The sequence below is a fragment of the Pseudopipra pipra genome, chromosome 1 (genome assembly GCF_036250125.1).
Source record: "Pseudopipra pipra isolate bDixPip1 chromosome 1, bDixPip1.hap1, whole genome shotgun sequence".
In the NCBI taxonomy this organism is placed as follows: Eukaryota; Metazoa; Chordata; class Aves; order Passeriformes; family Pipridae; genus Pseudopipra; species Pseudopipra pipra.
Window position 1 is genome coordinate 84,163,860 of NC_087549.1, and position 26,138 is coordinate 84,189,997.

The 26,138-nt window shown below is 40.1% G+C and overlaps 1 protein-coding gene across 1 annotated transcript in view; it reads left to right on the forward strand.

The window, feature by feature from the left end:
• PHLPP1 (PH domain and leucine rich repeat protein phosphatase 1) overlaps nucleotides 1–26,138 on the forward strand; it is a 133,727-nt gene that overhangs the window by 102,396 nt on the left and 5,193 nt on the right. The window contains exons 9-15 of the mRNA XM_064662643.1: nucleotides 1,842–1,937; nucleotides 5,804–5,959; nucleotides 14,184–14,384; nucleotides 15,392–15,554; nucleotides 20,264–20,394; nucleotides 23,934–24,038; nucleotides 24,855–25,049. Of these exons, the coding sequence (XP_064518713.1) occupies nucleotides 1,842–1,937; nucleotides 5,804–5,959; nucleotides 14,184–14,384; nucleotides 15,392–15,554; nucleotides 20,264–20,394; nucleotides 23,934–24,038; nucleotides 24,855–25,049 (1,047 nt within the window). The remainder of the gene's footprint in view (nucleotides 1–1,841; nucleotides 1,938–5,803; nucleotides 5,960–14,183; nucleotides 14,385–15,391; nucleotides 15,555–20,263; nucleotides 20,395–23,933; nucleotides 24,039–24,854; nucleotides 25,050–26,138) is intronic.

Genomic DNA, 26,138 nt, shown 5'->3' on the forward strand with positions numbered 1-26,138 from the left:
TTTTCTTGGATGCGTGAAATATACATCAAAGACTCTTATGGAACAATGACATTCATTGGTATCTTACTGGGTGGGAGTGGGGGCAGGAATTGGACCTTGGGATATGAAAAGACTGATTTTCAGAGTTAGAGCATAGAACCTGGGCTCCTTTTCTACTGGTCAGTTCTTTCCTTTATAGATTCCTTCCCCTTTTTCTTTTTTTTTTCTACCAAAGGCAAAATGTGCCTTTATAGTTAGAGCAAAAGAGTTTCCGTGATTTAAAGATTTCCTGTCTTACAGAGTTATAAGACGATGATTCAAACGTACACCAATCTGAGACATGTGCAGGAGTTACTTTCTGGATATGTCTGCATCGTAAGCCCAGCGTAGGTGATGGTTTGATAGTTTACTCATCAGTTTGGCAGCTCCTGCAGCTCATCGTTGTTCTCCGCAGCCCTAGCTGCTACAGAGATGTCTGCAGTTGCCATTTGAAGGAATACGTAAATTTCATCTTAATGAGGAAGGTGGGATAAGGGAAGAAATGGAAAAGGGGGTGTTTTAGTTTGTTTTACAATTTCAGGACTGAATCAGGAAAACATTTATACATGTGCTTAATGGCTGTCTTATTTAAGAAATTACTCATCTACATTTGAAGTGATAATCTCATTCATTAAAAAACCTACTTAAAGCACTCAAACTATTGCGGATGATCATAACAATTAGTGAGTTAACCTGGGCTAGTGGCCATCAACTTCAAAGTTTCATCAACCCTGAGTTACCCACGTTGTGCACCTAAATGTAACACAGTGGTGTGACTAAGTAATCTGTTGAAAAGCGATCTGTTGTAAAACTGCATTCTCCATTTACGTTTGTAAGTGAAGTTGGTATAGAATGCGTGATTTTGATCACAAACCCCTTTTTGTTCTTCATTTCAGTGATGGCGTTGTAACTAAATGAGTAGAGTGTCTTTAGCTTTTTGGCTTGCTTGGAATTTGGGAAATCTGCTTGAGAATAGAAAGGAAGCTATCAGAGAAGAGAGATTGGCTTGCTATTGCATATTTTAGTTAAAGACTATTGCAGGAATAAACTAAAGGATACAAGTACATGATTGATTTATGTTCATGCTTTGTAAGCCTCCTTGTCCTGAACTTCAGGTCTGAGAGCGCCTGACTATTATTTGATGCCCAGTTTTGCTTCTGTGTATGCTGACTGAAATAGTGGTTACGTGAAGGCATATGCACACAATCTCCTCCATGTATCTGCTAATTTTTGTCTTTATAAGGCAGAATAGAGGAGTGCCCCACGTTGCCTATCTGTGTGTTTTCAGTGCAATATTTGGAAAAACTTGCCCCCAGGACCTTAATTTTCAGAAGGGTTATTTTCTGTGAAGATAAATGCAAGAAGAGCAAAACAGTTGGCTTTAAAAATACACAAAAAAAATTTGCTCTTTTCAGTGAGATAGCTAAAGAATGGTAGAGTGGATTTGGGGATTAAATTTATGAGAGATCAAAGAGGTGCGTTTTGACTGCGTAGGGTGTGAATATCTTAGAAATTTTCTTCTCCATGGAGAGACTTCATTTTTGATACTCTGATACTCTTAATGCTTCCATGATAATTTGGAAGCAGTTTTTTCCATTTTCTTAGTGACTGCACATGTAGGGAGATAAGGCTGTTAGTTTTCTTGCCCCTCTCAATCAGGACTTGACTGCACAGAAGGAGGGATGATACAATGTCATAGGAAACATGCTATGTAGCAGATTTGTTTCCTGCAGGTATCTGTATCTTCGTTGAGGCTCTATACTTAATAGCCTTTACATCTCGATTATCATTTAGTTACACCTCTTTGTGTTCTTTATTCATAGAAATCACCTGGAAAACCTGCCTGAGTGGGTGTGTGACAGCAGGAAACTGGAAGTGTTGGATGTTGGCCACAATCAGATACGTGAGCTGCCTGCCCGGTAAGTCTTCCACAATGTGGAACAGGATAAGCAATTCAGAAATAATTGCTGATTCAGTGTTTAGCTTGTTCCACTGACTGTCAGGGCTGCTTTTTCTTTTGCTTGATTTTATTTTTACCTTGCGGGGTGTCGTCATGCCTCAAGCTTCCACCCAGCCTTTTTTCTTTTACTTTCATGCAGAGAAAGTAGTGCCTTTGAACTTCAAGTGGAAGTTTTGAAGCTGTTCATGTGGCTGTTCAGGCAGAAAAGCCCTTCATTTTTAATATCGAATATTAAATATTTACAGCTGTAGCTTTTCATGACAGTTTAGAGATCCAGAACTTGTAACTTAGTTTCAGTGATGCCTCGAGACTCCAGTTCACAGCCATGTTTGAATGAAAAAGGGTTTAGGGAAGTTGAAGCCATATCAAGCAAGTAAACTCCTGTGAGTAGAGCAATTGCCTCCACTGCAAAGATGATGTCTTTTCCAGGAGTCTAAACTTAAAATTGATAAATACAAATGATAGAAAAGAAGTGAACAGGAAGCAAAATAGGAGTTTGGTTTAAATAATGAATGGGTCTTACTAATTTTTTTTCTAGAGAGACCTGTTCCAGGTGAGTATAATGGTCAGGTGCAGTGTTGAGAATTTTTAAATTCCTGCCTTGACTGGAAGAGAGCTGTCATTCTGGAGTGTTCATACACTTCATAAGAAAAGTTGTGAAAGAGGGAGAACATACTAGCTGGGCACAAGGGATGAAAGTACATCGGGATATGCAGAGCCACTGAAGATGGTAGGCAGCTAGTATGTCATGAGCTATTAAATATTTTCCTTAAGGACTGTACAGCACAGAAGAGCATCAGAAACCAAGAAGGATAGTTTCCTGTGGGTCAGATGAATGTGTAATGCGGTGTAAGCTTGGCAATTTTAGTGTCAGAAATGAGGAGAAAATAGATTTCAGAAATGTGGGCAGAAGAAGATATGAGGAGATTTGCTGAGCAAACGAACAGGCTAACATGCAGACTATTAATCCCTCTGTTTTTTGACACCAAGTGAAACCATGCCTACTCAGAAGGTGGGGGTGCAAAAGTTCATTTGTCTTTCATTTGCACTTCATAACAGCCAGGGCTATCACGGCATACCGGATATCTCTGGGAGATTAATGATTAGCTGAAATTAGGTACAGTCAACATCCCACTTGTCTCTCCTGCCATCTTATCATTAACCCCAGGAAAGAGCTTATCTTTGAAAGCTCTTCTTTGTAGTATGTGTCTAGATAGCTTAGCTCCTAATAAGTCAGTTCAGTTTTAAGGCCCTGTTCCGTTCAAAAGACAGGCTTTGAAAATCTGTCAGACTTTAGGGAAATTTTGGTCTGGACTCAAATGCAAATGGCTCAACAGTAGTTTGCACACCTAAGTATCAAGTAAATACAAGTGCTCAGTAAATGTGTTTATGTGCATTGCTGTGTGCTTTTCTTTCTACATAGGATAACACCCTGAAAACATATGAAGTGAGTGAGCAGGGCTCTCCTAGGAGGCTACTTGCAATTCTTAAACAAAAATGTTCAAGCCTTGAGTGACCAGCAGTTTCCTGGAAGGGTGAAGGTTGCACCTAATATAAACAAACTACAGTTGATGCTGTGTGTTTGCCTCTTGAAGCAGAAAAATAATCCTTGAAGACAAACAGTTGAAGCAGTTGAGATAGAGGATTCTGTACCGATGTTTGTCTCAATTAAAGAAAATGGGAACAATGTCTTCTGGACCATAATAGAACCATTTCAGCTTTAAAAGTACTGAAAAATAACAAAAAGGGTACTTAGTCTTAGCTGTGTGGGACAAATGCATAAAATTGATGTTGCCAAAGATTCCTCAAAGAGAAAGGAAATAAGAGTTGCCATAATGACCTTGTTGCCACCAGTGAATAGATGTCTATATGTTTTTTTGTTCCTTTTTGTCTGATTTTTTAGAAAGGCGTATTTGTAGTCAACACTGTGTGCTCTTGAAGAGTTGCGTACTAAAGGAATTGGTTGAATGCTTGCACCAAACCACGTTTTCTCAGAAGATGCTGATGCTGAATGATGTGCTTGTCCTTAGAACTTATTGATTCCACCAAAACTTCCAGAGGGAATTGGGCAAGTGGGAAAGCTGCCTATATGGAAGAGTAGTCCTGGCATCCTGGTTCCACGCCCAGTTTAAGAACGGGAAATCCCAGGCTCATAAGGAGCTTGTTTAGTTAAATGCTGATGTTCAACCTCTTTTCAGGCAGCCCAGTTCCTTTGGTGCTTGTGTAAGTTGAAAAATAAGAGACAGCAAAAAAAAAAACAACCCCCAGAACCAAAAAACAATAAACTCAAAAAAACACCCAAGACTTACTCAGTTCTTCTGAAATATGGAAAAGTGAAACATTGAATTTTTTGCCATGTTTTGAACTTCTAAAAAATTTTAAAATGGTGCTCCCCTCACCCATCAGAAAAAACCCCCAAAGTGATAGGTTTTTTTTTTTTTTGTCAACCAATTCTGCTTTCTCCTGCAATGTTTGGTGTTGACGGTACTGGCCATTCTTTATTAGGAAAGGAAATAGAATAGAAATGCAAATCCATAACTGAGAGAGATTTTCAGGTAAAAATAGAGTGAAGCAAAAATGATTAAATAACAAAAACATAATAGATAGGCTTTCGCTGTGGTAAGGATTTTTACCCTGTGTTGAGCCTTCTGGAATGATACAGCTGGGTGTTGACTTGTATCCATGGTCATAACACAGACAGGCCGGCCAGCTGAGATAACTGTTAACACTGGCATGCAGATACACAGTATGACTGTATCTGTCAAGGGGGAGATACTCTGCATACTTGATTGATTATTTTGGCACAATAATCCAATGACCTGATGTATTGTAGGGAAGGGGCAGGGAGGTTCTTTATGTGTATTTGGGTCATTGTGACAGAGGGAAGAAGATTTTTACTTTAATGCTGAGTAATTTGAGAGTATTTGATTGAAGCAGGTCAGCGTGTTGCATTGGCTCGCCAGATTAAGCAGTACAGTAGCAGGCATATAAAACAGGTAGCAGATGAAGAATAATCTTTTTTTTTCTTAATTTGCTGAAAGTGGTTTCTGTTCAAAATCAAGAGTTGCTCCATTTTTGGTGTCTTTAGGTGCAGATTTTAAACTCCTTATTACGTTGTTTATACTGCAAATTTTAGCTATACTGTTTGACCAGAACAGCTATTTTTCTCTTTACGTTGCCCTCTTCTCCCCTCCCTTTCTCCCCTAGACCCACAAGAAATGGAGCAAGGGGGATGGGACTTGAGGTCATCTATTGCTTGTAAAAGCTCAAGAAAGTAAAGCCGATTAGATAAATTTCATTCGCCGTAGAACTGGAAAGGAGGCTTTATGTTATTCTGGTATTAACAGAAAAGAAAAATTGTGGGGGTGAGGAATTGCGTTGGATTATGAGTCAGCACATGATGAGTAGAGCACTATGAAGCCTGTGGGGTGACTGGTGATTTTACCCCCACTTCTAAAGTTCTTCCATTAGCTAAGGGGATCCCACATGTGCAGATTTCTGCAGCCTGTATTAGCAATTACCTCCTTCATGGTCGTGCATCTATATTCGTGTTTTATACAGTGAAGTAAAATAACCCTTTGTCACTGCTTGCACTCCTGAATCATCCGCAGACCTCCTTCCCTGTCTCTGAACAACCTTTTCAAGAAGTTGGTGGAGAGTGGGAAGACATTTTTGGATCTGTGCGTAATTAATACCACGTCTGCTAATCATAATCAGTTGGCTGAATCACTTTCTTGTAATGAACTGTGCTACCATATCTAAATTATCAAAGAAACTCTTTGGTTTATATTTTTCTCATTATTGGTGGTTTTTATTTCTCTTAAGGTTGTTTTACAACAGTAGCTTGCGTAAGCTGCTGGCAGGACATAACATGTTAGGAAGGCTACCAGATCGGCTCGAGCGAACGCAAGTGGAGGTCCTGGACGTGCAACACAACCAGCTCCTTGAACTGCCATCTAACCTGCTTTTGAAAGCAGACAGGTAATTATAAAGAAATTTCATCTTTTTGACTTGAGCGTGATGAACCTTGCTTTGTGTGTTACTTCCTGACTCAAAGGGTAATCTGAGGTTCCCCTAATTTGAAAGTTGCCAAACCTTGTGTGGTAAGAACACGTCTGTCCAACTCACCAAAACATATTCTTTTTATTCTGGTTTTGTTGCCTTATATGGTTGCTTCTTTTTTCCCACCGAGCTCCTACTGAACACCTACTTCTTGAAATCTAGCTGTAAAGTGAAGCACATGCTATTTTCTACTACATACAGTGAGATGGTTTAGTGGCAGTTTCTTTAAATACATATTTCTTAGGCTTGTTTGATGGAGTGTGAAAGCTTTTTTTCTCCTTTCAGTCAGAGGCTAGAACTTATTTATACCTGTCAAACAAAACAAAATCTCTGCAAAGGGCTGTCAGAATAATTCAGTTATTCCCCTGTCCTTGCTTTGTGAATTTTTTTTATACCTTTCAGATATTTGTCACTAATTTAGTTGGTGTCACCACTTGATATGCTTTCTGGATTCTTATTTTTATGCTGCTGTTTCTTTAATATCAGGGTCTTCATAAGTTTTTTTCCTGGGTATGAACATATCCTTTAGGTGGCTATGATTGAAATATAGGGGGATGGTGGATAGGCTGGCCCTGCTTGGTGTCGGTGTTCCTTGCACCGCTGCGCTTCCACATATAGTCATGGGATTTCTGAGTGCTCAACACATGCATAATTTAACAGACAGTGAGATTGTGTGCTATGGGGTTTTATTTTTGATTCTAGCTGTGACAAAAGAAGTGCATAGCTCCTGGCTTTTTTGAGAGGTGGAGAAGTAACAAGGGGGGGGTAATCTCACTGGCAGAGCTCCTCTTCCAATTACAAGTATTGCAAAATCCCTGCTTTTATACTATTGTTAATTCTGTTGTGTGCCTCTGGTTAAATTTCCCAGAGAATTAGGTTGGTGGTTGAGATGCTTTTTAAATAAACTCTTTTAACTGTCCCAAGTTGAAATTCATATCTATTCACTTGGAAAGGATAGAAACCTTAAAGTAAGTTTCAGAGAGCTACTGGCATATTTGAAAGCAAAAAGAGAAATCATTTTGTAAAATTTCTGTTAAAAGCAGGTTGTACTTCTAGGATGTAGTTTAGTGCAATTTTGGCATAGAGAGAAACTGAGTTTTTTGTACTGCAGCTCATCTGGAGACAGCTTTTTTTTTTTCTTGTGATGCCAAATTGAACAAGTACAGGCTAAAACCAGGATTGGGAATAGATTCCCAGAAGTTTGGTAGAAGTGTGCTGAGAAGAGCTAGAATTAAAGAATATATTGAATAACGGTGTTAAATTCGGGCTTGGGGATTTTTTTTCCCCTCTGCAGCTTTTGAGCAGTACAGGGCACGTGTTTTCCAAGTCTTTTACAGGTCTTAAAAACAATCACGAACCATCATAGGAGATAAACAGAGCTTACCCATTCTGGCATCTCATCACCGCTGCAGCCTCCCTCCTTGTGATGATAGTAGAAGCACTTGACTTGGGTAGGGTTTTCCCCATTGATCCCTACCCCTTAATTAGTTTAGATGACATGGCTTGGAAATGGCTTGTCCATGCTGGTGCTCCTGTGACTGCTGCGAAAGTGAGAACTGTGAAGGAAAACAGCAGTACAGATTAGTAGATTAGTGTACAATGTCAGAGCTTTAAGTTTGGAATTTCCTACAGGAAAGATCTTCCTTTTTATTTTGTTTTCAAATACTTGCATCTTGTCAGCAGCAAAGTGTCAACAGAAATAGGTCTGGGCCAGGAAAAGATGTTCAGAGGATTGTTTTGTTTTAAAAAGGTAAAATGATTCTCTTCTCCAAGCATTCCCTGGGAAGCACAATCTGTACTGCCAGACATGCCAAGAGAACTGGTTTTCCTGAGTGGTCTGCTGTGGTCTCTACCCAGCGTGTGATATTGGACAAATTACTTTACCTTACAGAACCTTTATCTCTGCATAAAATGACTTCCCTTTTGCAGCCTTGGAAAGATTAGTTTTGGGTTTTTTTGAAAGGTAGTCAGATCTGTGCAACTGACAGATGATATCTTGTCTGGATATGAAGTCTCATGCTGTGAATTATAAATGCTTTTCTTTCTCAGTCCTGAATATTTGACAAAGTGGGTGTGAAGAGCCTTGGGCGAACTTCAGCTCAAGTGCTGGTGGGCTTTGACATCTAGAACATCTGAGGAAGGGAAGGAAATTGGTGCATTGGTGCATGAAGAGAGAATATCACTTCTACCAAAAAAACTCTGAAAAAAATACTGAAAAACCTCAGTTTTCATCATAGAAGAATCTATGAACATTGATTTTCTGCCTTAATCCTTAAAAAAAACAAGGTGTAATTTTCTGCTGAAGAGTATAATTAGGGATATTTCGTGTGTCTGCTTTTTAATTAATTATTTTTTAAAACTGTTAGTCGAGGAGAAATTGAGGACTAGCCTGTGAAACATTTCTCTGACCAAGACGGAACTTGGTTCTGTTTATTGTACTGAAAGTATGCACATCTTGATCATGTTAGCAAGAACTTCTCTTGTAGGGTGGGGATTTTCTTGGCAAGATGAGTACCACAGAGGCAGCCAGATAATATCTTCATTTCTCATTACCATATGCTGGAAAAACAGAGAATTCATGCAAGTGCTACGGCTGATGGGGAGAACTCCCAAACTGAGTCCTGAGCCTTTCTTCGTGCACCTGCATTCCTGAAGCTTTTTGTTTCTATCCACTGCTGCCTCTGTTGTGATGCCTTTTCCACTGTCTGATTCTTAAACAGACTTTTTACTGCCTTCCTTGAGCACCTTGCAGCAAACTACCATTTAATGGCATCGAAACTGTTGTACAAAGTGCTCTTCAGATAAGACTAGTAAGCATTCGAGAGCTTTAGCTGGGCATGGTAGAAAAGCAGTGACAGTGGTCAGGGAAGGGTTAAAAATGGAGGCACAGTGTGGGAAGGGCAAGGGTTTGCCTCTTGCCTAAGCATCCTTTCCAGTAAAAATGGCTGTTTTCAGTATAAACCCTTAAAAGAGCCATGAGACTACTCAAAGCACTTGTGTGGTGAAGATGTGTAGCTGTGATTGCACAGCTTAAACCTTGAGCTTTGTTTTGCAGTGTCTAGTAGGGGCCAGCTGTGGTGGCTAAGCCAGTGTCAGCTATTCAGAGCCTGTCTAGGATCTGTCTGCGTGATTCTTGTTTTCAGCTTTGTTCAGCTGTTCTTATCTCATTTGATTTTCTGTATGTTTTGAATTTATTTTATTTAATTTGTTTGGGGTTTGGGTTTTTTAGCTGGAGTTCTGGAAGGTGACCCAGTTAAACTTGCTCTTGTTTGATATTTGCCATTTCCACCCACTGTGGCTGCTTCTTTGTGATGCAAGTATTCAGTCCTATCCTGGATGCAGGGGAAGTGTGAGGGAGGGAACAAAGTCAAATGAATGCCAAGTACTGTTTGAGTGTTTGATGCACATTCTTGTGTTGCAGAAATGCTTAACTGCATTTGTCTCTTTGTTGATAGGTTAAGGATTTGCAAGCAGGTACATTAGAAACTGAGGAAATCCCAATTAATAGAACAGTTAAGATAGGTTAGAAAGTAAAAGCTGAGGAGACAGCAGCAGTTAAGTGGTTTTTTTGGCAGTCCATCAACAGGAAGGGGATTCACTTGAATGTTTCCTTTCTTTAATTTATTTTATTTATTTATTTTTTAAAGAAGAAATACCCTCTTTTGCATAGGCTGGCAAAACAGCCTTGATGATTTTTTTTATCCTCTCTTTTTCCCCCCAGACATGCTTAGCATACAGGATTCTTCCTCGCATGCCTGCTGCCACAATCATAAATTATTTTAGTATTAGGTGACCAGAAATTGAGGGCATGTCTCTGCAGAAGGCAACGAAGAAGAAATTTTGTATTTTGATTGCTCTGTACTGATGGAGATCTTGGGGCATAGGCCAAACTGGAAATCTTGATTTCTCTGCATATTCTCTTTTTACAGCTGCAGTGTTCTTTCCAACTCTTATCAGTACTTTCGAGCTAAACACAGTAATTTTGATTTACTGCTGCTTCACCACTGAATGCAGTTGTCTCTGTTCCTCCTTGTCAAATGTTCCTAAGCTTTTTAGAGAACTTATATTTTTTCAGTGGTGGCTGTGTCTTACCAGCAAGCCAAGTTTGCCAAGCTACCTCAGAAAATGATGAGGAATTGAGAGATGCTGTATTTTCACAACTGTCTGATTTCAGCTTTTGTGTGTGCTGGAGGTAGGCATTGATGACACTGGTAGGCAAAGGTCAAACCTTGATCAGAATCCTCTGGGTATAAATAGGGAATGCTTGTGGCTGCATTTTAGGTCTTTTTTGTTGAGTTAGATCCATGTCCTTGATTCTGGCCTATTCTTTGGACAGTCCTTTTTCTTATTTTGCCTCTTGGAGAAGTTAAATCCAGCAAGGGACTGTACTTCAATACCTCATAAAACCAAAGGTGACTTACTCCAGCCGGGGATTACTGTTTATATTATAACACCAGAGCAGAATATTCACCTTTTCAAAGCTGAAGAATTCTGACATCTCCCTGCCAGCGCCTTCATTTCTTTCTTAATTTCCGATGCTCTTCTAGTACTTGTTAATTCATGCTTTCCTCTCTGTATTATACTCTGGTATGTGTGCAGGCTGCTGAATTCAGGTCTTTGTAGTGATGCTGTAGGTTTTTTTCATGAGCTTGTGGTATAATATGTGGGTGGAATTGGAAAGGGAAACAATTAATTTTGGACTGAGCTTTAATACTTGACATTCTGCTTCCATCTGATAAGCAGTATGAGTGGGATATCTTCAAGGAACATGAATCAGTTTAAGTCCATACACAAGAGAGATAGGAACAGTTGTGCTTAAGTAAATTTCCACTCCTCTGGAGGGCATTTATAAGATGTGCCTTCTAAGGTAGCAGCTGGCACATTGCACAAGGATGAAGAAATAGGGGAGTGGAAATAACCTGGAGGAGGACTGCTGTGTTAAATCAATGTGAGGAAAAACCTTATGGGCAAGTACAATTTTGGGTGTTGTTGGGTTTTTGTTGGTTTCGTTTGTTGTTGGTTGGGTTTTTTGGGGGGTTAAGTGCTTTTTTGTGTTTGGTTTTTTTTTGTTGTTGTTGGTTTGAGGGGTTTTTTACATAAGATTATAGCATAGAATTGAGAAATTTTTGGCAGTACCAGTCTGCTGGTTCATTCTGTTCTTTGGCCAAAGAATGGTGTTCCTTTTTAATTTTATTTTTATTTTTAAATACAGACAATATCTTGAAAGAATTATCATTTCAGAATGTTTTTGCCATTTTAATGCAACAGCTGGTCAAAAGGAACATGTAAGCAAGCAGCATAGTTATTTCTAAAAGTTAATTTAGTTCTGTCATCTACAGACAGAGATTAGTGTGTAACTGTTCTGAATCTGACTGTCAGTTGCTTAACGAGAGATACCCTGCTACCACAGGGTTCCCATTCCAGGCTGCTGGCAAGATTTTTGCTGGGCACCTAAACTTTGTTCACAACAAGACACTAAACTGTCGGTTAGAATAATGAGGATTTATTTCCAATGTTGTTGTATCACTCTCTGGAAGATTTGGCAAAAGGGCAGGGTTGGGGAGAAGGGGGTGTGTGTGCAGAGCATCAACTTTCCTCTCTCCTTTCCCCTTTGGAAAATACATGCATCAAAACTGATTTCTGGCAGGAATACACAGATTCCATTCAGTTTTAGTACCAGTGAGGGAACAACTTGAAATTTCTTGTTGTATTCCACCAATGTTGAAAGTTTATTAAAAACAGAAGAATGTTCGATTCATTTTTCTTTCAAATTTAAAATGGCTTCAGTATGGTACACTGTATTAATTTCAGCATTATCAGAGCAATGTACCTTGTCTTACTTGAAGCTTTTAGTTGTACTTTGGGCTAGCTGTTCTTGAAAGAACTTCATAGCCATAGGTTATGATGCACTCTAGGTTACCTCTTTGGCTGCTGGTATCTGTGAAACACTCCAGGTTATTCTCCTGTAGCTTGCGAGAACAAAAGTAAAACACAGATTGTTCTTCAGGGTAGCAGAATATGACCTTTCTTGGGGGGTGTTTTGCTACCACCTCCTCATCCCCATCATATGCTTGTAAAAACTCACTTTTCCCAGCAGCCTTAAACCTGTTTATTACTTAAGCCTTTCCAGACTGAGCTGAAGCTGATAATTTTGTACTATGAGTGGTACGAAGGGTACTGTGTCTTTAATGTTAGTCAAGGTCCCTTTTATGTGGAGAGGGAAGACTATCATGCACATTAGATTGAAGTTGCCGAAGTAGTAGCTGTCTGTACTTTTAGCAATAGGTATACTTGCTGGTGTTTAATTAAGTACAGGATCTGTTAATGTGCTATGCTTCAGTTTAGTGATCCAAATTCGAATGAGCTTAATATATTTTTAGCTTGTAGCTAAAGGGTGAAATTGAGCAGCATCTTTTTAGAATAAATAAATAAATTTAAAACCCTTTCAGCTGCTTATTCCCTTCTCTATATTAATCCTTCCTCTCCTCCCTTCCTCCTCTGGATTTTTAGCACCCTTGTGAATAATGAATGAGCCTGAGGATTAAACTGTGTTTCTCTGAAGTGGACTCCTCTGTCTGTGTAAAACAGCTAACCTAGTTTCAGTTCTGTGCAGTGTTGAGAGATTTTTGCTTCTAATGGAAATAGTGGGGTTTTTTTAATCCTTTGGCATTCCACGTGACTTCTGTAGCATGTTTGACCCTTATTTACTGCTGAGCAAGTTTCAACCAGCTGCTACCCTTGCAAATCCATTTCATTCATTAGTAGGCCTTAAAGGTCAGTGTGGACTCCCGTGTGCATGGGAGCAGCTATCAATATTTTATCGCTTTCTCTTAAGATTGACAGGAACACACCTACCTTTTGTGTCCTGATCAGTGGCTGTACAGGCTTCAGACAGCACATTTATGAGTCTCCGTTGTTGAACTCAGCTTTGCCCCTTGCAGCTGCCCATTCCCGTTGTTTGGTAGGAGCAATATGGCCTGGTCTGAACGTGGTTGCTGCAGACTGGCAACACACACTTCTGTATCGCTCTGAGGGAGCCGTTTCTGAAAACGGGAGGAAGGGAGGTCATATTCCTGCTGAAAAGGCATGGTTATGCCAAAGTTGGTTACCAAAGGATAAATAGTTTATTTTTCCATGTCTTTGGAATAACTGGTGTGAAGTCTAGCCCTCGAGATACCTACACTGCTGCTGTGATCACCAAACTCCCCTTACAAACATGAATCCTCTGCCCACAGAACTTCACTGGCAGGAATGAGCAGTGCCTATACCTCAGCAAGTCTTGTTCCTGTCCTAGAAAAAGTCCTTTGGGGGAGAAAGCATAACTCCATTTCTGTGCTTCTTCAGTCCTTGCTGCTTGCAGTGGGACTGCAAAAATATACTTGACATGGGCTTCTGCTGCTTTGGGGAACAGGGGAAGGGCACTGAGAAACTACATAGAGATCTGGCTGTCTTGCTGCGCACATCAGCAAGCAAGTATATAACTTTTTAAATTTATTTAGCTACTAGCACTGTCTCTCTTTAAATCTGAAAGGCAAATTACTGCTTCGTCTCAGGCTTTGTTTTTTGTTGTGCTTGGTACATCTTTAGCTATCCAAATATTCAAAGAGTACTTTTTCATATTTCGTAGTTGCTTTCAGGCCTGCAGGTTTAAACAAAATACTGTCTGCACCCTAGACAGTATTTAAAATACTGAAATGTTGGCTGACTTTTTTTACCATTGACTTGTTTAATCACTTAAAAGGCAGCTATGCTCTCATGATTCATTTATGATGAATACAGAATTCGTTTTTATGTGTAATGAATATGGAAATTATGTGGTTTGTTATTGCTCTATCCTGTAGGTATGTATGTAGTAATGTTGGAGGTACTGAGGTCTTGATAACAGAATAGAGGCATTCTGACATACTCATTTTGCTGATGTTTTGTTCTTACAAATGTGGTCATTTAAAAACACAATCAGAAGTTTTGTTCTTATAGTGCTAGACTTTTGGTCTTTCTGTCTGTTGTTGTGAACTTGTTGCTTTTGACCTTTACTTTATAACTATCTTAAGTTACCTCTTAAAAATAGAGATTTTTATTTATTCTTCTAGACAAAACCTGCAGGATGTTTCACTGAACTCCCTTATGTAACTTCTCTTTGCAGCCTGAGATTTCTTAATGCCTCTGCCAACAAACTGGAAATGCTTCCTCCAGCCACCCTTTCTGAAGAAACCCACAGCATCTTGCAGGAGTTGTATTTGACCAATAACAACCTCACAGATAAATGTGTACCCTTGTTAACAGGCCACCCACACCTGAAAATCTTGCACATGGCTTACAATCGCCTACAGAGCTTCCCTGCAAGGTAAGTTTCACTGCCTCTGGCCCACTGGTGGGTGGGCATCGTGAAATATTTTCACAGCAAGAACTAAATTGCACAGAAATGTGGTGGCATAGGCTGTATTTTGAATGTAGTGGTACTGCAGTGGGTGGATTCACCTGCTTATGTCCTCTTGCACATTGCTACCCTCTGTTGCAGTACACAGTGAAGCAAGGCTGCATGTTGGTTGGTGTGTTTTAATGACGCTTGAAACTCTTTTCAGCTGGACTAATTCAGCATGGCCACACTTTGCTTTTGGAAGTTGAGCTAGGAGGTCTTTTGTTTTGCCTGTCTTGGTCACTTTGCTTACACCTGGTGGGCTTCTCCTCGTAAGAGATTAGTGAGCATAATGGTCTAGAAATGTCTTCTCAAAGTGAACTACACTGCACTAGGGAAAAATCCTCTCAACTCCTGAAGGAGATTCTGCCTTGCCAGCAATTTCTGTACTTTCAAATCACTCTGTTTTAATCAGAAATCTTTCAAGTGTAAGATGTGCTGTAAAACTGATGGGGTACGATCTTGGAAAAGAGTTGCCAATAAATAATGGAAAAGACATCTCTGTCCTTGTGTGATGTTCTGAGCATCTAGGCTTCAGTGGCAAGGGGGAGGGATGGAGATGAATTTAGGGGGAAGGGCTGAGTGGGATGCTAGATGGTGGAGGGGAAAATTTGAGATGGAATGAGAAACTGGGGTAAAACGAAAGGGAAAGAAGGGAGGAAAAAGAGTGAAAGTGAGCTGGTGAGCAGGGGCAATGTAAGCAAAGTAAATAATCTGAAAGGTAGCATTAACAAACACTAGAAGAAATACACATTTTGTTCCACAACTGTGTTAGCATCTGTGTGAGGAGAGGCGACAGGCACTGCTGTGAACAAGAGTCAAAGTCTATGATTTTGTTTTCTTAAAATAATGAAAACCACTGCTCTTACTGCCACTTCAAAATAAAAATATGCATGTCTATTAAAAGACAAATTCTCAAATTTTTGTTTTCATAGCAAAATGGCCAAGCTAGAAGAGTTGGAGGAAATTGATATTAGTGGGAACAAACTGAAAGCCATTCCAACAACCATCATGAATTGCAGACGTATGCATACTGTAATTGCTCACTCCAACTGCATTGAAGTCTTCCCAGAAGTCATGCAGCTTTCTGAAATAAAGGTATGGAATGAATGTGCTTTGAAAGAAGCAAGCGTAATGTGATTTTACCAATTCTGTTCTCCTCTTGGGTCTCTCATTGCTATGGGATAGTATATTCTCAGAAATTATGGAGATCTGACAGCTGCTTTCTCCTCTGAAGTCATATGCAAAATATTTGCCCCTGTGCAGCCTCGGAGTAAAATGGAAGAGGAGCCTCAAAATCTGATTTACGCTTACCTTCATTAGATCGTATCTTCTCTGCCAAATAAGTGTTAATTGTCTTCTTGTGGCAGTCTGTTTTGATACGACTTAAACATTTGGCAGGAGCTATGGATAATTAACTGTTGCTGCCTTGGCAATTGGTTGATTGTGTAGGAATGGACTTTGTTTAGAGCACATGTTAAAAACCGCTGAAGCTGCAAAATATGATAGGCCTTGGGGACAGAGATAAATTCCAGGAGCACGGGATTTGAGTATTTAGGCAAGCTACTTTCATTTTCCTAATTGCAGTCATATTTTGTACAATGGGGAGAATACTTAATTCCTTTCTTGTATGTGTTTCCAGAAGTAATTCTGTACATTTCCTGACACTTCTTTTTGTGGGACACATTCTTTGCTTGACCACACTGATGAACACCGCTGCTTACCTTTTGTGAATCGAGTTTCTGCTTCTCACCTGACTAGTGCAGAATAGTTCACGCTGTGCGTTCTTTTCTTCTGGCCAGAGCTGGGAGACCGTTATCTCACAGCATACAAATCTTGTGATACAGCAGAAAAGTCTGTCGTTCTCTGAGGCTGAGAACTGATTACCTATTCATGGACTCAAAACAACTTAAGTGTCCTTCTGGCGCTCTGTGAAGTCAAAAGGCTAAGTTCCCAGCCTGACGTGTATGCCTCAGTGTCTGGGGTCACGGAAAGCAGCAGGAGCAATAATTCTGTTGGACAAGCGAGTACATGTAAAGATGAGCTTTGTGGTTTTAGCCAGGAAATCTCAAACAAACTTGTGGGTTTCTGAATACTCCTCCCTCTTTGGAACAATGGCCAGAGGAAGCAGAGGGCCATTTAGAATCAATCAGAAGTAAAGCCTTTTTTCTTAGAGGAAGAATTGGGGTGGGGGAGTGAGGCTCCGCACAGTAAACATTTCTTTAAAAATATGAGGGTGGTGTTAACAAAACAAAAAAAAAAAGATAATGTAAACATGCTGATAGGGAACAGTCACCTTTTTCCTTTTGTTCATGCATCTTGGGGAAAGCTGAATGCTTTATAGAAGCATCATGTTCAAAGTGCTACTCAGCGACATTGAGCAGCAAAAATGCTCTTGGAAGACCTAGCAGTTTCTTCCTGCTGGTTTCCTATGGTTATTTAGTTCTCTTTAGCAGAAGAAAGAGGTGTGGACGTCACCAAGTGTTTTGGGAACGCAGGGATAGCGTGTGTGGCTTCATCTGAGAGGGCACAGTGTTCTTTGACTCCACCTTTGTGGAAGGACAATGCCTGGTCAGTACTCCAGCCGAGTTTTGACTTACATGAGATGTAAATTACCAGATGGGAATGTGCTGTGTTGGGTATAGGGGTTTTTCTGGCCTTCTGGCGGTTTCTCTAGGTCAGGGTTGGTGTTGGAATTAAGCTTGTGCTGATTGCCTATATCCTTTACTTGGCCTTACCTGAGCTCCTTCTTAGATACATGAGAGCATTGAAAATGTGCCAAAGTAAGTTTGGAATTCATTGCTTTAAGTATGGATTTGGTCATTTGGTGAAATAAGCTTGCTTATAGCAAAGCACAAAGTCATATAGTCTGATGTCACCTCTGTGCATATATCATATTTGATGGTTAATTTTAACTGAAGTGTCATTCAAACACTCTAAACTCCTGGGAAAACTCTGTTACCTAAGGTAATGGCTGTTTTGCTTTTGTATTTAATTAGCCTGGGAGGCTGACATATTATGGTTTTGGTGTCAGTATTACTGGAACAGTTAGTAGCAGCAGTTACTATGCTGTCTAAAATGATTTCAGAAGAAAATTAGTATAAATGATGATGCTTTTACAGTTGCAACAACTCCAGGATTTCCAGATGCAAGGTCATTTTGGCAATATAATTTACTCTAAGCCTTTTTTACACACTTTTTTATATACTCTGTAGCCTTTTCCAAGGCCACAGAAGTTGTGTTGCTCTCTTCTAAAGAGCCCTGGGGATGTCTCTGAAATATCTTGCCCAATACAGTTTTTAGGGTTTTTATTTTTTTTTATGACAGGTATTTATACTGTCAGGTTTATCTCTGTGCACTGAAATATCTTCTGTGAGTGGCTGAGCAGCTGGAAGCACACACACCTGAGTCAATGCCCCAGCAGACACTGCCTTGCAGCTGTTGTTTGACTGCAATTCCTTGCCTTAGAAAATAAAAAAGGATGCTTTTGAAATGGTTATCCATTGTCCTGGTGTTCTTGTGCACTCAAACAATTGACTAGTCCTTACTCCTTCTGTAGAGTGTAGCAACCTGGGCTTGCTTTTCCCAGCCGGGACCTCACTTTACTTTATCATCCAGTTTTTGTTGACTGATGAGTTGCTTCTATTCATGGTTGTCTTGCTGGGCTGCTGTGCTGAGGGTGATACAGAGGTTTTTTTGTCACCATTTTTGATCAAGCTTATCTTTTGCAGGATGATTACGTTGAGATCTGAAATAAGTGAAGATCTAGTAGCAGTAACACCTTGAAAACAAAACTCTTGATCTTTGGTAGTTTTTCTCCTAGCTGAACAGGTTAATATGGGTATGGTTACCTTCAGTCACAACTGGAAATAACTGAAGTCCCTTCCAGCCTTGAACACAGCAGTTACAAAGCTGTGGATGCAGCATAAGCAAATGCTGACTGTTAAACTCTGTCTTTCAGCTAGCCTATCAAGCGCAAAATCCTGTGTGCAGTTGCAGGAGTTGTTCGTCTGATGCTGCATGGGTGGGGCAAAACCAGCTTGCATTTCATGCATGAGGAAATTGGGATCAGTTAGGATGTAGACTTTCCTGCTTGCCTGGGGAGTAGAATAAGGACTAAATTTAACACGGATCCGCAACAAGTTCCTCTTAGCCTATTCTTCAAACAGTACAAGTGATACCTAAGAAAACCCAACCTGATAAATAAGCTATCTTCATAGTGCCTAGGGACCAAGGGATCTGCTGTAGAGTGTTGCTATCTTTGGCACGCTGGGCATTTAAGGAGAACAGTTAAATTATTGTATTTGTATTTTTCATTCCGGCATGTTCTTCCATCAAATTTGTAATAGCATTGAGGTGTTGAACACAGCAACTGCTGGCAGCTTTCTTAATCTGCAAAGTAATTACTGGCTCTCTGGAAGCAGCAAGAAGTTGTGCAGAGTCAAAAACCTCGCTGGAATAACTGCTGTTAAGCTGTCTACTATTTTGTTTGCGTGACAGATTTAGACTTTGATTTCCTTATCAGGCTTAGATAACGTCAGCAGTTTGTTCTTGATAGATAATAAAGCCTCCATATTAGACAATCTCGAGATTCAAGATTTGGGTCAGAAATTTATTTCCGTTGTGCTTATTTAATAAAGCGTTCAGAGATTTTTCGTTTCCAGAATTTACTAGGTTAATCCTATGCCTTCTTCCCGCTCAGGACCCAATGTCTTTGTATACACCTACAAAAATGAAAGTGCCTCTCTTGTATCGATGGTCATTACGTAATGGTCAAAATGTACAGTTAGGAAGAGTCTCCCTCTGCCCCTTTCAGCTTTTTTATTAAAGTTTCTGAAGTCTTTCCCTTTTTGCAGCTTGAAAGTAGAAAATGGTCTTTCAGAAAGATGTGGATAGTTTTTCTGTCCTCTGTTAAATACCAACTTGTTCTGTCCTCTCAGAATTACATTTTTGCAGCTTTTGGTGCATACTACACTGGTCATCCTGAAACAGCATTTGGAGAGTTGATTTTGTTCCCAAATACCCTATTTTTCCTCATGTATTGACTTTCATCTGGATATGCAGCTTTAAACAATGTTTGTTTAGGGATTTCATCATTCTAGTGCACTTGTTCTAGCTAATTTGTGCTTAGCTGGTGGGTAGCCTGCAAGTTGCTCTGCTGTTTTGTATCATATTTTTTTTGAAATATTTAAACTTTTTTTTCACTCATTTTATTGACTTCATATTTAAATATGACTCCATCTAAGATGACACAAATTGAAACCGTGTTTAAAACTGCACGATATTTTTTCCTTTCCCCCCTCTACTCCTCCCCTCCACATACACGAATAACTCTCCTTATTTTAATATCCCTCAGTAAATACTGAACTCCTGGGAGCATGCTCATGCTCATGCTGGTTTAAACTGACTTTGGAGGAGGGACTGCTATGCCCATGGCTTAGAGGCCCCAGCTGTACTTATCTCTGTTTCCTTTATCTATTAAAAGACTATTTTCATCAATAACATTTTTTCTTAAATACTTCGAAAATCCACTGACAATCTTTTTGTCTGTGAAGAGCAGACAAAACTTAGTGGTTTTGTAACAAGATGGCACCTGAATATAGATGGAAATGGAGGGAACATATTTCTAGGTGTCCCTAGCAAGATGGTTAAATGTCATATGAATTTCTTTTGTAAGAACCACTTACCTAAATGAATGGTTGCAGCCTTTATTGTTCACAAAACGTCCATTACTGCATTTAATCAAAATTTGTATGATCTTGATGACAGCTGAATTCTCTTCTTTTTTGGCTACTTTCCTTTTGCAGTGTGTGGATCTAAGCTGCAATGAACTGAGTGAAGTCACATTGCCTGAAAACCTGCCTCCAAAACTGCAAGAGCTGGACCTGACTGGAAATCCCAGATTAGCCCTGGATCACAAAACCCTAGAGCTGCTGAAGTAAGTTACCTTACAGAGGGGGAAAGGGCAGAAAACCTCTGTCCCTAGGATGTGAGAAAACCACAATACACAGAAGTTTGTGTCTCTCCTAAGGAGAATGTCTTCCTGTTGTCAGTGGATCAGAAAGTAACAGACTATGTGGATAGGTCAGAAATTGGTGCTTCCTTGAAGAGGATGACTTTATTTTCTCCAGTGTAATTGCTTTCAGCTGTAACTCCTGGAGGCTTCTGCTAGTCTGGGTTAACCACTATTGGGCCAGTTTGATCTCCATTTTACTTCTGACAACAGATTCAACAAAAAGACCGATTTTGTACCACTGTGGAGATGCCAGTAGCTGCCTGCTTTTTCTTTCTTCACATTTGTCTGCTTGGGTCTTTTTGCCATTGTGCTCTTTTTAGCTCTTCACGTACTGTTTTTTGCTACCCTTCATACCTCTCTGCTTTTGTCCTAGAAATGATACATTTTTCATATTTAAACCTCTCGTGAAGACTCACATCTCCCACTCTGTTTGCAGCAAAACTAGTTCCTTTGCTTTGGGACCCTCATTTTCCTTCCTGTTTACCTGTTTGTTTCCTGCCCTCACTTAAGTGTCATCCATAACTGAAATTCACCTTGTGCCTAGTTCTGCAGTGTGTTGGGAAGCTGTTGCACTAAACCAGATCATCTGTGGATAGTGGTGCTTCCTTGACCTTTTCTTTTGTCCTTTAAGGAACTGCACCAGCTCCAGGTTTCCTTCTAAGTCTCTTCGATTCTTAAATATTGAATGGTTTCAAGGAGGATTGATTTACTTTTTAGGGGTTGATCAGTTGCTTCATGCTGTTTTCTTTTAAATGGTTAAGAGCAGACACTGGAGTAGTAAACCTCATCTGCTGTGCAAGTAAGGGAATCTTATGGTGTGAGTTTGCTTTTAGCTTGAATCAACAGGTTTTACAAAATATAAGTGGAAATGTGAGTTTTCACAGATAAGAGTCCACGTTCTGCAGCAGACAGTGAAAAAGGGGCATTCCTCTATTTTAAGAGCTGCTTTATTGCATACAGGAAATCTTCTTGCAGAAGTAGTGTGTAATTTTGCTCTGGTTCATAGGGGGAAAAAGATGTGTTTTACACAGTTAATGAATTGTATCAAAACTTAAATACCAGCTTTTGTCGTGTATAACCCAGCAGACAAGATGGGGACCCAGTTTCTTGTCATGTTAGTGTTCAGGCATCATGCATTGTAGCATTATTGTACAAATTGAAATCCTAAGTAGTTGAAGAGAAGTGTGGCCCAGTTACATGTCGTATTTTCACTGGCAAATATGTGGTTCTTAATTCACAGAAAACTTTTTTCCCCTTGTATGCGCATTTTGCTTGATTTTTTGTTTGGAGGGGTTGAGGGTGTTTCTTTTTTTTTTTAGTTTTGTTTTATTTTTTAAAATAAATTATTCTAAAGACTTCAGATCTGTTCTGTTCACTAATATTCATTTGCTGCAGTCAGGTGTTTCAGTCTATACTGATATGCTACTCTGACTTCTATGGTATACTGCTATAATTGACTGTGAGGGAGGAGGCACTTCTTCCACTTGATTTTCCTGGCAGGCACAAAAATACTTGTGCACTTGATACTTTTTATATCTTCCTTCTGCATGTGAAAGGCAGCTCTCCATCTGTGCCCTGGCAAGATTGAAGCAGGTAGTAGGTTAATATGTATTCTCAGTGCTGGTGAGAAGAAGAGTCCTGTCATGCATGCTTGCTTTTTTAATATGTGTGGAGATCTTAAAGGATGCTTGCATGCTTAGGAGGATGTTGCCAAGGGATTTAGTGGATGTAAGAATTTTCAGTAGCAATTAAAATGAAAAAGAACAACAACAACAAAAAATAAATGCTGCTACTCCGATTTCTAGGAAAGAGTATCTAGTTCAATTGTAACAGTCATTTTAAATTAAGGGGGGAAATAAACCATGTTGTTCAGAAGCCTTAGCCCATATTGCCTGCATAGGATGTGCTGCTGGATATCATTCCTTTCTGGTCTGTTTGTGGTGGTGCTACTAAGGAGGCTGAAAGCAGTGCATTAAGGAATCCTTTTTTTTTCACCACTGCTGGGAAGCCTTGAGACAAGTTTGGGTCCTTGACCTGCCTAGGAATCAATGGTCAGTCAATCCAGTTAAAAAAAGAAACAGAAACCTTTTTGACTCAAGTTCCTGTGCTCTAGAGATAAGTGCCTTGTGTGAGAAGTCTGCAAAGAAAGAGTGTTTGCTCATGTGTGTACTTCTTTGCAGGTGCAGACAGAATTAGAATCTCTGCTACTTTAGAAGAGATCCAGGTTTCTAGTCTGATTTGGGGTTAGATAATCTCTTCTAATGCTTGTGGCAAGATGTTTGCCTCCTGTTTGCCACATGGAGGGCTTCAGAACCAAAAAATTATAACAAAAGTGGTTCTAACATTATTTATGTAATTTAATTTGCTTTTAATCTGCCCTCGCTGATGTACATCCTGGCTATTAACATAGAAGAAATCGAACTGCATGTGACAGTACTTCAGGTTATTTGAGGAAGGCTGTGCAATGCTGAAAAGACTTTTCTGTGTGTTCAGGTCAGGTAGGGATTTGGATAGAGAAAAAATGAATGCTCAGAGTGAACAGTTAGACCTTTCTGCTTGTGTCCTTTTATGTTTCTTTTGGTTCATGAAAGGTTCAGGTGCCTTTGAAGTCTCAGCAGCGTGTGGGGAGCTCACTTTTCCTGCCTTTGGAAAAGAGCGGTAGGGAGCAGGGGGTAGGTCATCTCTCCCCAGCAAAGCAGGGCTGTGAGGAGAAGGGTATAAACAGAGAGGGCTGGGCCCTTTTTAAATCTTTACTATGCTCCGTGAGATACTTGAAATTCAGGCTAAAGGCTATGTTGGTAGTAAATTGCAGGGTAGAGGATCAAGGGCGTAAGTAAAATTGGACTGCGCAGCTGGGGAAGGCAAAAGAAGGGCTGTTGCCTCCTGTCAGGACCACAGACTGGCTCTTGCAGGTTGATGCAGGACCAGGATGGAGCTGATTTCAGTTTTGTGGGTGTTTTCATGAAAGGCTGTTACTGCATGTTGTTGTTTCTAAATAATTTTTTTTTTCTTCCATTTAGGGGATGCTGTGGGTCATACAGGATATTTCATTTGAGTACAATGAAAAAAGTGCAGAGACTTGTTGTTAGAATGGGCGGGAGAGATGTATAAGTTAAAAAAAGTCACCCCCCTCTACTGGCTTTCATCAAGCTAGTGACAAATTTGCTTTGTATTCCTACAGGGCCAGGTTTGAAACGAATAGCTTGGGGTGAGGGCAGGGAAAGAAAAGCCAGCTAAGCAAAATAGTGCAGCTGCCACCCTCATAGAGGCTGTCAGAGGCATTGTTTGTTGTATACAGGCACATAAAGGTAACCATTTTGGATGTCCTGTTTCATTTTCTTCTATTAAATGTTATTACTGAGAACTGGGAGAGTAGAAAAAGGTATTTTCTTCACGTTTTAAGTTGAATCATGTCAGCACTTCAATCCATTGCATCTTTCCCCTTTCTTTTCTCCCTGCAGCAATATTCGCTGCTTCAAGATCGACCAGCCCTCAGCCGGTGACGCTTCAGGAGCGCCGGCAGTGTGGAGTCACGGGTACACGGAGGCATCCGGCGTTAAGAACAAGTATGACCTGGTGTGGGTTTTGTTACATGGGCACTTTAACAGCAGAGTCCCTCTATGCCAAGATAAAGAAATCCTTCTTCAGTGAAAGTTTTGGGGCTCGCAGAGGCAGAGGCCGAGGCCATGGCACAACTCTGCATTTGTATACCGAGCCCCTGCTTGGCTCTCCACTTCGGTCTTTGTTAGGGAAGTTGCTAAGATACAAGTGTAGCCGACACATTTGGTCTGTGCGAGACTCCGGTACTTGCAAAAGATTTGAGTGTTTGAAAGCATTTTCTTCTTTGCAAAGCTTCTTTATCTTCAACCAAAGGATGTTTACCAAGCAAATCAGAGATACTAAAGGAAGAGACAGAATGGCCAAAACTCTGAATATTCACAGTGTGTGACACTCCTGTGATTAAGGCAGCACTTGACAAATAATGTATCAAGAGCAATGTGATTAATCTTTGTGCCTCAAATACCTTTTGAGAAATCCTTTGCTACCCAGGTTTCTGTAGCAAGTGCCAGCAAGCCTTTACCAACTGTTTAATGATTTAACACACAACTTGGTCCCAAAGATGGCTTTTAGAGAAGCAAGTGCAGTTTAAATTGGTGTTTCAGGGATACTTTCCCCCCTTTTTCTGCAAATAAGGGACTAGTTCACATGCTGAAAAGGAGGAAGAATGTTAGGGCTTGGCTTGAACTTCCAGTATAGTTTCCTCCCCATCTTAGCACTGTTGATGGGCCTGACTTGTCTCCAATTAAACTAATTAATTTATCCACTATTAAACTAATAGTGGGATATATCCGTGATGTTCTCCTGCTTCATTTTTTCACTAGGCTGTGTGTGGCAGCACTTTCAGCCAACAACTTCTGCGACAACCGGGAGGCACTTTATGGTGTTTTTGACGGTGACCGCAATGTGGAAGTGCCGTATTTGCTGCAGTGCACCATGAGTGACATCTTAGCAGAAGAGCTACAGAAAACAAAGAATGAGGAGGAATACATGATCAACACTTTCATTGTTATGCAGAGGTGAGTCTTGGATCTGAAGCATTTTTTACCTTGGCTGTGCTCACTGGGCAGGTTGTTTGCTTTCAGATCAGACACCTGCTCTTGCTTCAAAGAAATGTGAGGGGTGGGAAAAAGCCTTGGTATCTGGCTACAGCGTTTTCTTTTATTGCTTGTTTTGTGAATATTGCTCTCTGTTCCTTTCAGGTGTGGGGACAAAAACCCCAACACCTCCCCAGCCAAACAAGAAAAACTCCAACTCACCTGCAAAATTACTAAATGCCCATGACTAAGTGGTGGGTGGAGGTTTATTCTTTTTTTGTGTATTTTCTACGTCTTACCGTTCACAATTGGCCATAATCAAGTCAATGTTGTGAATGTCTTGATCATCTTTTTAAACTTCCTTACTACTGCTGCCTGAAAGTCTGGACTCACTCTTTCTGTTTCTCTGTACCAATTCGGGTTATTTAAGGCTACACAGCTATTTAAAACAGATAGTTTGACTCCTTAGAAATCCCTTTGGCCTTAGAATATCATTTGAGCAGGACCCATCCAGAGACATTGTGATACAATAGCTGTGAGTGTAATAGTAGTTTTGTGTGGTGGTTTGGAAACTGTGTGTGGTGTTCTTGACAGAAGAAGAAATTGTGCCCAGGGAGACACTGAGTGAAGGAGGAGTACGAAGAGAATTGAAGAAGGAAGAGGTCAGGGAAACAAAGGAGAAAGCAAATAAGCAACTTAAAGACTAAGGAAGTGGATCAATTAAAAGTAGTATTGCTTATTGTTGAATTGCTGCACCTTTGGAAAGGAGAAGTACTGAAGTTGTTGTATTGGAAGAGATAGGGAAGCAGTAGGATGGTACTGAAACTTACAAACACAAGAGAGAAAACACTTCCTTCCCATAATGGCTTATAACAGTGCCTCAGACTACTAGCTGAGAAGGTGGTTGCCATATACTTAAAATATTCAAAACTAATAACAAATTTGAGTATTGAAAGTACTTATTAAGTGATGTGTTACTAATGCAATTTCACAGAAATGTGGCATTCCTACAAAACAAGCTGCTTTTTTTTCCTGTCTCAAATCAAAATAAGCTAACCACTTCTTTGGAGA